Source organism: Schistocerca piceifrons, chromosome 4, assembly GCF_021461385.2.
Source record: "Schistocerca piceifrons isolate TAMUIC-IGC-003096 chromosome 4, iqSchPice1.1, whole genome shotgun sequence".
Lineage (NCBI taxonomy): Eukaryota > Metazoa > Arthropoda > Insecta > Orthoptera > Acrididae > Schistocerca > Schistocerca piceifrons.
Window position 1 is genome coordinate 79,147,630 of NC_060141.1, and position 16,295 is coordinate 79,163,924.

At 37.9% G+C, this 16,295-nt stretch overlaps 1 protein-coding gene across 1 annotated transcript in view; it reads left to right on the plus strand.

The window, feature by feature from the left end:
* LOC124796417 overlaps positions 1 to 15,771 on the plus strand; it is a 523,416-nt gene extending 507,645 nt beyond the window's left edge. Inside the window, exon 13 of the mRNA XM_047260593.1 lies at positions 14,322 to 15,771. Within this exon, the coding sequence (XP_047116549.1) occupies positions 14,322 to 14,352 (31 nt within the window). The 3' untranslated portion in view covers positions 14,353 to 15,771. The remainder of the gene's footprint in view (positions 1 to 14,321) is intronic.
* Positions 15,772 to 16,295: the final 524 nt, after the last annotated feature.

Here is a 16,295-nt window from a genome sequence, read left to right on the forward strand (position 1 = left end):
CCTGCCGCTGCGAGGACAGTCCTCAATATTGCCATGCCCGCTTTCATCACATAACCTGCTTGCCCACTGACTAACTGTACTGTGATTGACAGCAGCATCTTCATACACCTTTTTCAACCTCTTGTGGCTGTTTCCCACTGTCTCGTTTTCACAGCACAGGAATTCTATGATAGCACGTTGCTTGTGACGAATGTCAAGTGTAGCTGCCATCTTGAAGACATGTGATGCCGCCACTTACGGGAACAGGTTGAACTAAGTTTGAAAACAAGCAGGAAGGATGTATCTACACACTGTAACACTTTCACACGTGCAGAATGAAAACTTTATTTTTACAAAAATAGTGTGCATTTCTTTTGGAGTGACCCTTGTATGTCTCATGAAATTATGCATTTCTATTTTAGTCCTAAGACATGCTTATGCTACATATATTACATTTTTATGCTTTTACAATTGTGAGTGTTGTTGGTAATGTAGAATGAGGCCTCTTTCTTTTTTTTTCTTTTTTTTAATCAATTTTGCTGTTTTTCTTGTAGTTCGAAATTGCTTGCAATCATTTGCAAAACTGTCTGATACTATAGCAGATTGTGGTACACCTGTTTCTTATTTCTGAAATGGGTTTTAGATAGAGACTTTTATTCTCACAGTCATGTACTTAATTGTTCAGTCACATCATTTACCTGAAGATAGGAAAGGTGATACAGTGACTGATTACAGATTTCATTAAAAAAAGTTGTTGGAAATACTGGAGCCAAATTCAATTAATTTTCTGTTATGATGGTAGATATCTGTACTGCAGAAATGGAATTGCTTTTATTTTTATTTATTTTGCACCTTTTTTATCACAGTCATTATGTAGGACTTGTCAAAATACAAGACAGTATAGAATTTTACATATTTACATTCATGTACAAAGTATAGGCACAGACAAATTGTAATATTACATCTAGATTGGTAGCTTTCTTATCAACAAATTGAGGTGAATAGGGGAAGACAAAGAGTATTCTACATAATTAATTGTAAGAAAATGAAATTTTATGTACGTACTTAGGCTTACCATACGTCTGGGATTAGCCTAGGATGCACTGGTTCTTTAGTCCATCATTGTAAAAATGTGCTGGGTTTGATTTTTTAAAATCCTGGACATAAATGTTCAACATTGCATTTTTAAACATTCTCGTAAGACCGTTCCTCTCTCAGCCGAACATGAAGCAAGCACTCATCAGTGGGAGGGGGAGGTGTGGTTCCACGAAAGTTTTTCTCTTAGTCATTTGCAACATAACAGGGACAGTGTGTCACCTACAAGTTTTTGATCATTTTATCTGTATTTGATTTTTGTCTTTTCATTTAGCAATGGGCAAGAGAAAGTGTGTAATTTTAACCTATGACAGGAATACAAATTTTTGAAATTATGTAATGGCAGCAACAATGAATGTGTTTATTGCACAATATGTACTGCAAAGTTTCCTGTTGCGTTTGAAGGATAGAGTGATATGAAAGACCATGTGCATACAGCTAAACTTAGGATTGCTATTAATCCTGCTCCTTCACAAAACAAGAAATTTCTTAAAGCTGAAGATAACTGCGATCTGGAGCATGCCACTAAAGAGGCTACTTGTTCAAACCACACTGGTGGAAAGGAACACCATTTCCAAAAAATGTCATGCCTGGTGAAAAATACAACTGAATAAATAAAATTAATGTTTCAGTAAGCTGTTGTAACTAATTTCAAATACATTTACTGGGTCGGACCCAAAAAAAATGTGTTAAGCTAATAATATGTTTACACACAGTTGAAAAGTTACTGAAATATCTTGGTTGTTTTTACTCAAGTATTACATATATTAGTTAAATAAGTGTAACAACATAGAATTTCATATCCACATATAAGGCACAAAAGATACATGATTACACATATTAATTAATAGGAGTACATTAGCAGAAAAGGAGTTTACCTAGAAATACTTTGATAGTTACAAATATCCATGTAAAGAGATCATTTGAGGCACCTACAGATTTGAGCTGTGTTCCAGATATTCATTAATGTTGTAAAAGCTGTTGATTGTTGGTAGATCTTTTTAGTTCTCCTCTGAGCATATTATTCTTTTGACCTTACCCAGCAATGCAGTGTAGAAAATTTTTGGTCTTGATGTATTGGTTTTGTGTGTATATTCCTATGAAAGTCATCCCCAATTCTTGTTTGATAATTGTGGACCTCACTGTTTATAGCTGAAAGCCCTCAATGAGTCATAATGAAATATATTTTCAGATATAAATATAGGTGGCAGTATCATGATATTTATTTCTTAAAAAACAAAAGCAAAATGAGGATAATGGAATGTAGTCTAACTAAATCAGGTGATGCTGGGGAATTAGATCAGGAGACTTGCGGTACACGTCTGTTAGAAGGGGGGAAAGTTCTTTCGCATACTCTGTGTAGAATCGAATTGGTATCCTGTCAGGTCCAGTGGACTTTCCTCTGTTGAGTGATTTCAGTTGCTTTTCTATTCCTTGGACACTTTTACAAATAATAGTTATTGTGATCTGAGGTTTCTAATGCCACACTTGTCTTTTATAAACCAGTAATACTTTGACAGCTTCAGTCTGCTTTGAACACTCCAGTTACAAAGGAGTCACTTATTATGTTAATAAATTGAGAGGCACTATTGTTAGCAGTACATTTATTAATTTTGTTAGAGGTACCATCCATATCCCACCTCATTTTACTCTTTAGTTTATTGATAGCTCTTTGTACTTCTTTGGGTGTTACTGGATGTAGCTATTTTGTCTTTACACTTACTGGAATTTCTACCTTTATGTTAGGATTATATTTATTTGTGATCAGGTTTTTATCTTCCTTAATGTAATGATAATAAATATATTAGCTATTACAAATGGATCATTGACAACTTCATTTCTGTGTTTTATGGTGAATTAATTACTTGATGTAACACATTTGCCTGCAAGGTTTCTTCATTGATTTATTTTTCCCCTTTCTAATGTATGAATCATTATATTGCTTTTTTGCACCTTCTATAGCTTCCCTGTACTTTTTCCTACAGCACTTCATGTGTGGTTTCAGAGCAGTTTTCTGTTTGCATCTTTATATAATATTCAGAGACTTTCTGATGACATTTTGATTTCACTTGTTATTGATGCATTTAATTTCTTGTATATTTAGTTCTCTTCAGAGGAATGAGTTATCATAATGGTATTTATAATTAGACAAGAACATGTTGGATTTTACATCCACAGAACTATAGGTTTCATTGTCCCAATTTACATTTTTAATGTGACATTAAAGACCATAATGTTGCCATCATTAATTAATCTTCTCTCTACACATTTGTCATTATTACATTTTGTGTGTGATACCTCTGTGATATCTTTAAAGTTAGTGTAATTACTTAATGGTTTTGATTTATCAATGAATATTTGGTCAATAGTAGTTTCACTTTTGCTGCTATACCTGGTGGTATGTTGTAGATCATTGAAATACTTAGAAAGAAAACATTGAGGACGATTGAACAAAACAGGACTAAGATATAAGGAAGCAGGTATCGTGCACCACGTAACGTCCTAATTTCTTTTCAGAACAGCATCATTTTTGTATTATACACTCCCTGCTTGCATCTTTCTGTGTATAAGGTAATAACTGCATGTTGTTTGATCACTGCATTTCTAAGAAAAAAGACGTACTATACATAGCTTATGATTAATCTTCCTTGTCCAACATTTACGTCACAGGTGAGTATATTACCAGCTAGTTTATTGAAACACTTCAGACTTACCTGTAGATGAATCATTGTTAAATTTCAGTGTAGCTACTCTGCAGCACTCTGCAGCAGTAGTTCCTTGTGTTTTGTTTAAGAAATTCGAGCTTTGTACTAGTTGGTTTGGCCTCTGTATCAACAATAGAGTTGTACTCTTCCTTCTCTTTGACCAGATTACATTTTCCTGAACAAGGACATTCATGTCCATTTCATAAGAGTTCTTCAGGCTGCAGAAAACAGTGTGATTTTTGATCACGTGTGTCCCTCAAGAATAACATTGTTGAAGATATGTGATTTATTGAAATGCCTTCCATATGTCGCACTTACAGTGTCTGTCCCTCTGCTGGTGCCAGTCACAGTATTGATATGAATTGCAATATTGTCATATGATAATGCAGGATGGATAAAGGCTCCCACTTCTGCGGATGAGGTGTCCATTATGGCGGCTTGTGGTCCACCTTACTGGACAAGTGCCCTTGGGGATCACCAAAGACCTTTATTTCCGATGTTAGGGCTGCAATCCTTTGACCGAGAGTGGCCCTTGCATGTTCTATCACATTAAATCTGCGGAGTGACCTGATCACTGAACCCTTGATGTTGGCATGTTGCAGCTATTTGTCTACTTGGCCTGCCTTGTGTATGCAGGGATTATCATCCCATCACGTGAAACCCAAGTTCATAAGTGCCACAAGAAGTACATACATGCTATTGCCGGAAGTCATTCCCATGTTCCAAAGCCCCATTTTACTCCAGGGAAGTACTTGCCGTGATATGCACGCTCCGAACATGATGTCACTGTAGACAAGAACACAGGCACCACCATATGAGGCTTGTGCAACACTGTTGGCAGGATTTTAATGTCTGACAGCTGTGTGCCAGATGAACAGATGATGGAAATTGTTTTCTGGACTATACTGTGACTTAGTCTTGAGTAGGACACTACCACGCTGCTCATAGAAATGCTCTTGGGAGCAAGACACCACATGCGTCAGACTACCTAGTGTCTTTGTACAAGATAAATAAATCTGGTAGGGTCACCGAGCAAAGCAAATAATGCCCGATCTGATAAGAGATGTGTGACCCAGAGCCTGCCTCTGGGTATCTTGTTTTAACAAGTGCTGTGCTGGTTGGACAACTTTGTGCACTTGTGACAAGATAATGATCATTGCACTGAGTTATGGCATGTGATGAACCTTTGATTTTCCTACCTCTCAGAATCTGCTTCACGTTACTTGCAGCACACTTCATGCTCACTGTGACTGCCCCCTAATCTGTCAATGTTTCATCCGCAGATAATAACATGCAGTAGTTTTCACTGTGCCATCCTGCTTTCTTGTGACTTGAATACCTTGTGGCAAATGCACACTACATACAGTGATAACCAATATATCCAGTACTTCTGCTTGCTTAGAGTGTTGCAGATGCTCTACATGGTCTGTTACTGACATGCTACATACATATATCACTTTTTTGTGTTATTGTGCTATAGTGTTGGTCACACAGTACCCTATTGCCGTGATGGTATACATTTTTGTGTGTCTCAAAAGTCACTTACTTTATTGACATGAATGTATGACACTTGTTTGCAAATTTATCTTAACATTTATGATTTTTACACTTTATTGTTAATAAGATTCCAATCATGGTATGGTATTGTCTCTATACCGTTCTCTGTTTCTGTTCCATTTTACAACAGTTGTTGTGTATTAGGAGCCAACTGTTTCCTAATAAATCCAGCAGAAATATTGACATAGTATTATTTGTTAGGTTGTCAAAGGGCATTACCTATGCAGTATTGAAACTTCCTCTTATTAAGTAATTTGTCATTTTCTCTTGAACTATACTGATGTATTAGACATCATGTAAACATTCGTTACACATTTCGTGTTACAGTTTGTGTTTATTAAATTTGAAGCTTCACAATATTCTTTATGATTTTGTTTCCAGTGTTTAAAGATCCCTTGAAGTGCTCTTTTCAAGATGAAACACATGATAATCAAGTTTGTGGCTGTTCCTACCTTTTCCTTATGTTAATTATCGGAGATAAATACTAATAATTATTTGATTATGTGAGTTGTACTCGGGGACTGTGATAGGTTGCTTTTTTTTTTATGGGGGTGGGATATCTGAGATGTTCCTAATCATCTCCTAATGTGGTTGTTGTTCTCTCAGGCCAGTATGGAGACTACTGATTCACAAGATCATCATTTTGGTTACAATCTCGCCTACTCCCACAGAGTTTGCTCCATCTCTTTTTCTTGTAGGAGCCTGTATCACGGAGGAGTAATATGTAATGATTCATAGCTAAGAAGACTTCAATTTAATTATATTTCAGAGCTGGATTTTATCATGCTTGGTTGCTTTTGTTTGACTATAAACAGGTTAATGACAACTGTGTTGTGTCACACAGGTATTTACATATTATTAAGTACGGGAATATGCTCTGCATAGGTATCAATTAAGCTTGTTGGTTTTACATAGTCTCTAACAAATATTAACAAAGAGATCGAGGGGCTGGCCAGTACTTACCTCAGCTCAGTACAGCCGATAGATACACATAAAACAGAACTGAAAATTTACATTCCTAGCTTTCGGAACTTTGTTCCTTCATCAGGGAGGAGAGAGGGGAAAAAAAGGGAAGAAGGGAAAGTGGATTCAGTTACTCACAACCCAGGTTATGAAGCAACAGGGAAAGGTAAACAGGGAGGGTAGCAAGGATGGAGGCATGGTTGTCAGAGGGAAGCCAAAGATATTCTACTGTAAGTACTGTGCCAGCTTCAAACCAAAGAGGATGCATACAGAAGTAAAGTATAAAGATAAACACACAACTATGTAGGATGAAAAGATGCGTGAATGGCTAAAGAGGAAAGGGAAAGAGGAGAAGACTGAAGAGTGAATGGGATGAGGTTCTTTAACATAGGTTCAGTCCAGGGGGATGGCGGGATGAAAGGATGTGTTGGAGTGCAAGTTCCCATCTCCGCAGTTCAGAGGGACTGGTGTTGGGTGGGAGAAGCCAAATGGCACATACGGTGTAGCAGGTTCCTAGGTCCCTAGAATTATGCTGGAGGGCATGCTCCGCTACTGGGTATTGGGCATCTCCTAGGCAGACAGTTCGTCTGTGTCCGTTCATTCGCTCAGCCAGTTTGGTTGTTGTCATGCCGATGTAAAAGGCTGTGCAGTGCAGGCACGTCAGTTGATAAATGACATGTGTAGTTTCACACATAGCCCTGCCTTGAATTGTGTATGTTTTACCAGTAGCGGGGCTGGAGTAGGTGGTTGTGGGCGGATGCATGGGGCAGGTTTTGCAGCGGGGTCGGACCCTACAATATTCCCAGACTACCTTCTCTTCCCTTCTCTACCCAGCGGTTCCTACCCCTGTAACCGACCCCGCTGCAAAACCTGCCCCATGCATCCGCCCACAACCACCTACTTCAGTAGAATATCTTTGGCTTCCCTCTGACAACCATGCCTCCATCCTTGCTACCCTCCCTGTTTACCTTTCCCTGTTGCTTCATAACCTGGGTTGTGAGTAACTGAATCCACTTTCCCTTCTTCCCTTTTTTCCCCTCTCTCCTCCCTGATGAAGGAACAAAGTTCCGAAAGCTACGAATGTAAATTTTCAGTTCTGTTTTATGTGTATCTATCGGCTGTACTGAGCTGAGGTAAGTACTGGCCAGCCCCTCTATCTCTTTGTTAGTATTTGTTTCACATCTTATATGAGATTTTCCATTAATCATTTACATAGTCTCTAGTCAAGTAACTTGATATTCAAACAGTCTCCGTTAACAAATTTTATAATTACTCTCTTCAAGGATAAAAATTGATTCCTGTAGTTGAGTTGTGATCTATGTGTAGCACTGGCCGTGTCATCACATATCATGTGGTTCTGAATCATACATACACAGTGTCTGTGGTGACTCTTGACTACTGGTGTTGTTTCCCTTCAAAACAATGTTTGTCTTCACATCTCTCACTGGACAATCCACTTTTATACCCTTAATCTAGCCCTCAGCAGCTACTGTCTGCTCACTGTCTTGAAGGACTTCCCAAACATATTGTGTTTGATTTGATTTGATTTATTTCGTGTTCCATAGGTCCAGCTGTGTTGGATACACAAGGAAATGGAACAAGTCAGTTTTTTACAAATACAATTTGATATTCTTATAGCATGTACAGAAATTTGAGTACATAATTATAAAAAAAATTATGCAGTAAATTCTTTGGACAGCAATACAGAAAAAGAAAATACATATTGTCTTAGAATCATTAAAACACTACAGAAAACAGATACAGAGCACACACAGATACAGAGCTCAGGTTAAATAACATTCTTAGTGGCATTTTGTCAACTTGTATTATATAATATTAAAATATTACAATTTATTTAGTTAAAAATTCATCCAGACTGTAAAAAGCTTTTTCTAGCAGAAATATTTTTAGTGCTTTCTTAAACTTACTCTTGTTATGAATCTCTGTCTTTATTTCGGGAGGAAGGGCATTGAAGAGTTTTGCTCCAGTGTAGTGGATACCCTTTTGTACCAAGCTCAAATTTCTGAGCTTGCTGCGTATGTAATTCTTCCTCTGTGTGTTATGCTCATGATAATTACTGTTTGGTTGAAATATCTCTATATTTTTACAAACAAAACACGAGAGAAAAAATATATTGGCATGTAGTTGTGTAAATTTTAAGTTTATGAAAACTATTTCTACACGAGTCTCTTGAGCGCAATACACATATAATTCTCAAAGCTCACTTCTGTGCAATGAACACTTTCCTTGCTAATGGTTGGTTGCCCCAAAAAATAATTCCATACTCAATGAGAGATTGAAAATAGCCATAGTATGCCACTTTTGCAGTGTTATGTTCAACACATGTCGTGACTACACGTAAAGCATAGGTGGCAGAGCTAAGCCTCTTACAGAGATCAATAATATGTGAAGACCAGTTCATTTTCTTGTCAATGTGCGCTCCAAGAAATTTTGTTGCTTCCATTCTTACTATTGGTTGATTACCACACTTATCTCTCTCTCTTTTTCTGTTTTTGTACAGATTTGAATAAGGCTGTGGAGTTACAGGCTGCATTGACATAAATCGTAAATGGCACGACTACAGGCATACGATAGCTTTTGTATTGTGTATGTAACGACAGTCAAGGCAGTTGCCATATATGTTTGCTTATTCCAAAATTGGTGCTGCATTCCATGTGAATCTCAGGATTCTTGGTTATGGCAATTCCATATTCTCTTAGAATCAACAGAACTGTCCAAAGTGAATATGTGGATTCCCATTTCATGGTGGATGATTTTGTAACAACATAATACTCCAACAAACCATAAAGATGCTTATTAAGCACGTGTGAAAATTTATATGAAGTGCTTAACTCAAAAGCAACTTTTATTGTTGGGCACAAACATCAGTCAAGTGTGTATACGTCATTGTCAGTCTCCTTAAAGATACTCTCAAGTGCATTCTTCAGTCGTGGCTTACATTAATGATATTTTTATTTATTTATCTCTAATCATTTTGTACAAGCAATCAGTAAAACACACACAAACACACACACACACACACACACACACACACACACACACACACACACTAAACTGGTTCGGCATTTATTCTAACATTTCTTAAACTCTTTTATTTTTTTATTTCATTTACACACATAACAATTATCCCTAAACTATATATCTGCTTTTGTAGTTGCAGGAACTTCAGATGACCTTTACTGTATTCTTTATTAAAATAGGCTGCATCATATGTAAATAACTATGTCACTGCAGCTGACTTTGCAATTTTTTAATCCTTTTGAATGCATTACTCTAGAAACGGGGTCCATAAAACACAAAGCAGATATCCTTGAAATCTGTTAACAATTCTGATGCTTGGCAGCCGTAGTGAAATCAAACAGTGGAAAATTGGGGTGCAATAACACCATTAATTATGATAGAGTGCTGTTCACTACAGAAAGGAGGCACTGAACAACAGAAAGGCACAATTGTAGACTGCTGGATTTTTTAATCCAGAAGCCTACTTCTGTATGTGCTCGTCTGCTGTGCAGTGCCTCCTCTGTGCTGAATAGTGATCTGTATCACTAAACAGCTAAAACTGTACACAGTCCCAATTGCAGGTCTTCCAGGAGTAACAAAAATTTGCTATCCAGTATTTCATATAATTATTGGTCAAATTAAAAAAATTGAAACACTATAATCATATTTTAAAAGCTTAGCACACTAACTCAAGTATTAAAATTAGGAACTGTGTGTATCTCTTGAGGCAACATAACTCATGGCATACAAAATTCACAGACTATATTCATACAGTAATTGAGGATGAGAGCACTTAGTGATTTACAACAAACTTCACACATAATTTCAAACCTCTATGAAACTATTTCTCAATACCACCTCCCATAAAATGAAAGGAACAAAGCTTGTCACTTACTACATTTTTGCTGTTGGTACAGTAAAACTTCAGCACCAGGCATGCCATTTTGTTTTATTTCTAGTTTACTGCTAACAGTATTTGCAAAACAGTTTGGAGACAGTATCCATATATATCACTGATTGTACATGCAAAATTATGTTATTGTATGACACAAAGTTCAGGAGATATGGCATCACATTTCTTAAAACATAGTGTGAATTATTCAGTCTGTACTCATGCAGTGATAACATGTGAAGCTGGTTTTAAAGATCGGAGTTTGATTCTTTAAAGAACTGAGAACTGAGTTTTTGGGGGGGGGGGGGGGGGGGGCGACGGCGGCTTACTGGTCTATTTTGATTCATGTTGTTAAACATATTTGCGGGGAGGGTTCCCACCCGCGCAGCTTAGAAAAGCTGGTGTTGGTAGGAAGTATCCAGATGCCACAGGCTGTGAAGCTGTTGTTAAAGTGAAGCGCTTCGTGTTGGGCAGCATGTTCAGCAACTTGGATCATCCAACTGTCTCTTGGCCACATTTTCTTGGTCAGACAACTTCTTAGTTGTCATAACGATGTAGGAAGCAGCAGAGAGATTGCAGCTTAATTTGTAGATCACGTGACTGCTTTCACAGGTTGCCCTGCCTTTGGTGGGATAGGTGATGCTTGTGACAGGACTGGAGTAGGTGGTGGTGGAATGATACATGGGTCAGGTCTTGCAAAAAAATGGTTCAAATGACTCTGAGCACTATGGGACTTAACATCTTAGGTCATCAGTCCCCTCAGGTCTTGTATCTAGGTCTATTGCAGGGATATGAGCCATGAGGAAAGGGGTTGGAAGCAGGGGCAGTGTAGAGATGGACAACAATATAGTGTATGTACAGTCGATGGTGGATTACCGCTGTGGGAGAGGTGGGAAGGTTAGCAGGTAGGATATTTCTCGTTTCAGGGCGCGATGAGTGGTAGTTGAAACTCTGATGGAGAATGTGATTTGGTTGCTCCAGTTCTGGGTGATACTTAGTCATGAGGGGAATGCTTCTTTGTGCCTAGATGGTGAGAATGTGGGAGGTGATATGCGACTGGAGAGACAAGGACTTCTCCATATGGAATGGTGGCAGGTGGTGAAGTTCAATTATTGCAGATGATTGGTTGGCTTAATCGTGGCACTGATGTAGCCATCTTGGAGATGAAGGTCAACATCGAGGAAGGTGGCTTGTGTGGTTGAGTTGTACAAGGTGAAGCAGATGGGGCAGAAGGTGCTGAGGTTCCGGAGGAAAGTTGACAGGGTGTTGTAATTGTCAGTCCAAAAAAAAAAAAAAAAAAAAAAAAAAGGCTCTGAGCACTATGGGACTTAACATCTGAGGTCATCAGTCCCCTAGAGCTTATAACTACTTAAACCTAACTAACCTAAGAACATCACACACTTCCATGCACGAGGCAGGTTTTGAACCTGCGATCATAACGGTCATGCGGTTCCAGACTGTAGCACCTAGAACTGCATGGCCACTCCGGCCAGCCCATTGTCAGTCCAGATCAGGAAGATGCCATAAATGAATCTGAACCAGGTGAGGGGTTTGGGATTCTGGGTGGTTAGTAAGGATTCCTCTAGATGACCTAGAATAGGGTGGCAGAGGATGGTGCCATCCTGGTGCTGATTGCTGTTCCACAGACTTGTCTGTAGGTGATACTATCAACAGTGAAGTAATTGTGGTAGAGGATATAATTGGTCATGGTGATCAGGAAGGAGGTTGTATGGTTTGTAGTCAGTCGGCCATTGGGAAAGGTAATGTTCAGTAGTGGCAAGGCCATGGGCACTGGGGATGTTAATGTGTAGTGGGAGGTGGCATCAGTAAGTGATGAATGAGGCACTGTATGGTAAACAGACAGGAACACCTTCCTCAATGTTGACCTTCACCTCAAAGATGGCTACATCAGTACCTCCATACAAATCAAGCCAACCAACCACTAGCAATACCTCCACTTCGACAGCTGCCATCCATTCCATACTGAGAAGTCCCTCCCATACAGTCTAGCCAACTGGGGCCTTTGCATCTGTAATGATGAGCAGTTCCTCTACAGATATGCCAAAAGTTTCACTTAGGCCTTCACAGTCCGAAATTACCCTCCCAACCTTGTACAGAAATGCATCTCCTGACCCTTGTCTCTCTAGTCACCTCCCACCTTCCACATTCCCATTGCCCGGCTACAAAGGAGCAATTCCCTCATGACTATGTACCACAAAGTACTGGAGCAACTGAGTCACATTGTCCACCATGTTTTGACTACCTCTTGTTGCGTCCTGAGATGAGGAATGTCATACCTGCTATCCTTCCCACCCCTCACACAGTGGTATTCCGCCACCCACCAAATCTGCAAAATATGCTTGCCTGTCCCAACTCCACCCTTGCTCCCAATCTCTTGCCTCACAGATCATATCGCTGCAATCAACGTAGATGAAAGAACTGTCCCGTACATCGTCCCATCACCACCTACTCCAGTGCGGTCTGTGGCATTGCCTAACCCATCAAAGGCAGGGCAAACTGTGAAAACAGTCATGTGATGTACAAACTAAGTGCAGCCACTGTGCTGCTTTTATGTAGATATGACGACCAAAAAATTACCTGTTGGCATGAATGGCCACCAAGTAACTATGGCCAAGAGACAGTTGGGCCACCCGGTTGCTGAACATACAGCCCAAAACAACATGCTGCACTTCAGTGACTGCTTCACAGCCTGCACCATCTGTATCCTTTGTACCAACACCAGCTTTTGCAAAGTGTGCAGTTGGAAAAACTCCCTGCGGTATATCCTACATTTACATAACCCCACTGGCCTTAACTTTGACTAAACCCTGTCCTCCACCTATCTAACCCCTGCCCCTGCTCTCATTCCAGCACTACACAGCCTTCTATTTCACCGACACTCCCACTAGTCTGTTTTCTCTTCTTTAAATCTCTCCTTACCCTCTCCCCCCTCCCTCCCTCACAAATTTCCTGACTACATTTAACAGCCCTACCGTGTTCTCACCATGTCCATGCCTGTTCCCATTGCATTTATGATCTTGTGTCTATCTTCAGATCATTAAGAAAGTCAATGTAGCTCCTCATAGAACGTATTACTGAAAAAACTACAGTATGAGATGTAATAAATAATGCATCCACTTAAATGGTCAGTTGTTTCAAGGGACATCTGTGATACCTAACATAGTATCCCATAATGGTTTCATTTTTATGTATTGAAATTGCAGTCTACATATTAATAGTACTCTTACTTTCAAATGTAAATAATGATGTAACTTTTATGGAAAAGGTAGTCATCTGCCTATTTTATGTAGCAGATCTTACTCGTGAATTTGCACATCTGTTCTTTTTTAGATCAGTCTGATGGTTGTAACGATTAAAAATAGTTATTGAATGGAATAAAAAAAATTTTCATTAAAGGCTGTTTTGGTTTCCATGATCTTATAAATTGTCTTAGAGATAATTTTTCTGCAGGTGGCATGGACTTAAGCGTAATTGTCTCCATTACCTAAGCCCCAAAAACTAAGTATTTATTGTTCATCTGTTGCTTCATGCTTACTGTTCCTGTGAGTTGTCGAATGAATACATTGTCCATGTATTTAAAAAGTGCGCAGTGTTTTCTGTTATATCGCAAACAGCAATTTACTGACACAAAATTTAGATAATTCATTATTTTTGTTTACTGTGATACTTGAGCTCCCCAACACAGTTTTTATGAATTCTATTATCTCAAGACTTATTAGTGATTATCTCATTTAGAGAGCTTTAAATTCATTTCCTGTGTTTGTGTATGTTGTGAGACTTTTTTGGCGTGTGGATAATTCTTTACAGGCCATCAGAAAGTTAATGTTTGTTCATGATAATCTGTAAAAGCAGGGGAAGGAATAAAAAATCTGGACTGACTTGTTTCCATACACGTATTTGTTTAGCAAAGAAAGAGTATAAATTACAGCTTACAACATAACATTGAATGTCAGAAGTAATGTGCCACCATTATTCTTTGATAAGACATTGTACTAATTTTAGATTACAACCCTTCTGCAAGTAATAAAAACCTGTACTATTGCATTAGCAAGATTCCCATGTGTTAATAATATATTTCACTGTTTCAGGAACAACATAAGAAGCACCAGATACTGCTGAACAACCTCAAAGAAGACCGTTATAATATACATAGTAATAAAATCAAAATTTGTAATGTTAAGCAAGATATTGGTGTGTGAAGCATAATAGATATCACAAACCACACTGGAATCATGGGTGGATGGTGAAATTTGTGAATTTTTTTATGCATACATCAGAGTAAATAATAGTTTATACACAGTTTATGATTTCAAGGAAGTGATTCTAAACACTCAGGGATTTCTGTGTAGTTAAGAAGGAAAGTTTGGTTGATATTGGCCAGTTTTTGCAACATTGTTTTGTAGGCAACATGTATGACAATTGAACGTATAAAAACTTATAACTTTAAATTCTGTACAGCCTTAAATTCAAACATGAGCTGGATTCATCATGATAATGCAAATACTTTGAAAAATGAAACTCCATGTTCTGGAAATGCATAAACGAGGTACATCCGTTTCAAAATTTTAGTAAGCATTACATGCCATGATATTTTTATTCGGGGGAACACATCTGGGGCCACAAATTTGATTATTGCTTCCTCTTTCTACTATCTTTCGTCCCTGAGTAGGTAGTACATTGACTTCATTTTTATAGAAAAGGCTAAAATGTTTACAAAAAGTATCAGCTCAGTATTTTTGAAGTAAGTGGGCTTTGTAATCCCACATTGACTGCATACTTGACTGACACTGAACATTTATTAAAATGAGTTGACTTAATATACATACATTGGATATAAGTAACTTGTTATAGTTTATTAGTAACAACCTAACCCAAAAAGGAGAAAAGGGAAATAACATTATATCATTATATATCTGCTCAATGTCATTACTTACTATATAGCACAGCTTATCTCCTCTATCTTTGCAAGAGGAAAGAACTGGTGCAAAAGACTTTGCATTTTTATGTTATTTTTGTAGTATGGAATTTTGTACTTTGCATAAATGTTTTAGTTTTGGGAATTACCTTTTTACTCTCATGTATGCATTAGAATGAAACATCTTTGTACCTGACTTGAATTTTCTCATACATTGTAGACTGTTAAAAGCGAACTGAAATTTTTGGTGTTATTTCACCAACCATCCGACTGAATATTTCATATATAAATTAAGACAGCACTATGCGCAATATATTCCACAATTTATATATTTCGATACACATGTTTAGAACCATTCAGTCTGTCCATATAATCATCAGATCTCAATTTGAAGAACTCACTTAAAACCATGTTCCTGTCATGTTTCCCTTGTTACTGTCCTGAGGAAAATTCTTTTAGCATTGTGCACTGAGGTACTGAGTTTTATGTTATACCCAATGACATGTAAATGATATATTTGTTAAAAATAATTTGTGTATCATTGAGAGAATCAACTAGTCAGTGTGAAAGTACTTTGTAATGCAGAAACAGAAAAGTCAATGAAGTGCCTTCTGATTGCAGAAGAATAGTTTTAGTATGTATGACTTTGTTTTCCACCCAGAAACTCCAGCTTTGCTGTTTCATCATACAGTCAGTACTATACCACCATGGAAACTTCAGTGCCCCTACCTTGCTTAATGAAGAACAACTCCTCAGAGATTACCAGCAAGATCCTATAGTGTGTGTGCCAAGTTACGAAAAACTGATCAGTGTTGTTTAGTGGTCCTACCTGCAAGTTAAGTACAATGACTTCACACATAAATATCCCAGACTTGAGTTGTGTACCTCCTGTCCTAAGTGACTAAAAAGACTGTGGTAGTGAAGTGTGAGTGAGTGAAATTGTTTTAATTGCACTGGAAACATTTTATTTAAAGGGCAATGAATATACTAACTGCTCAATATGATCGACATAGACTGATTTCAAAAAGACTGAAAATGATAATATTTAACACAGCAGCAAATGTATAGTGAGCTTTTTGCTCTGTGTATTCAAAAAGTTGCATTTGATTTGGTTGGAGTCAGAGGCTAGTGGTTAATTTACTGTTTA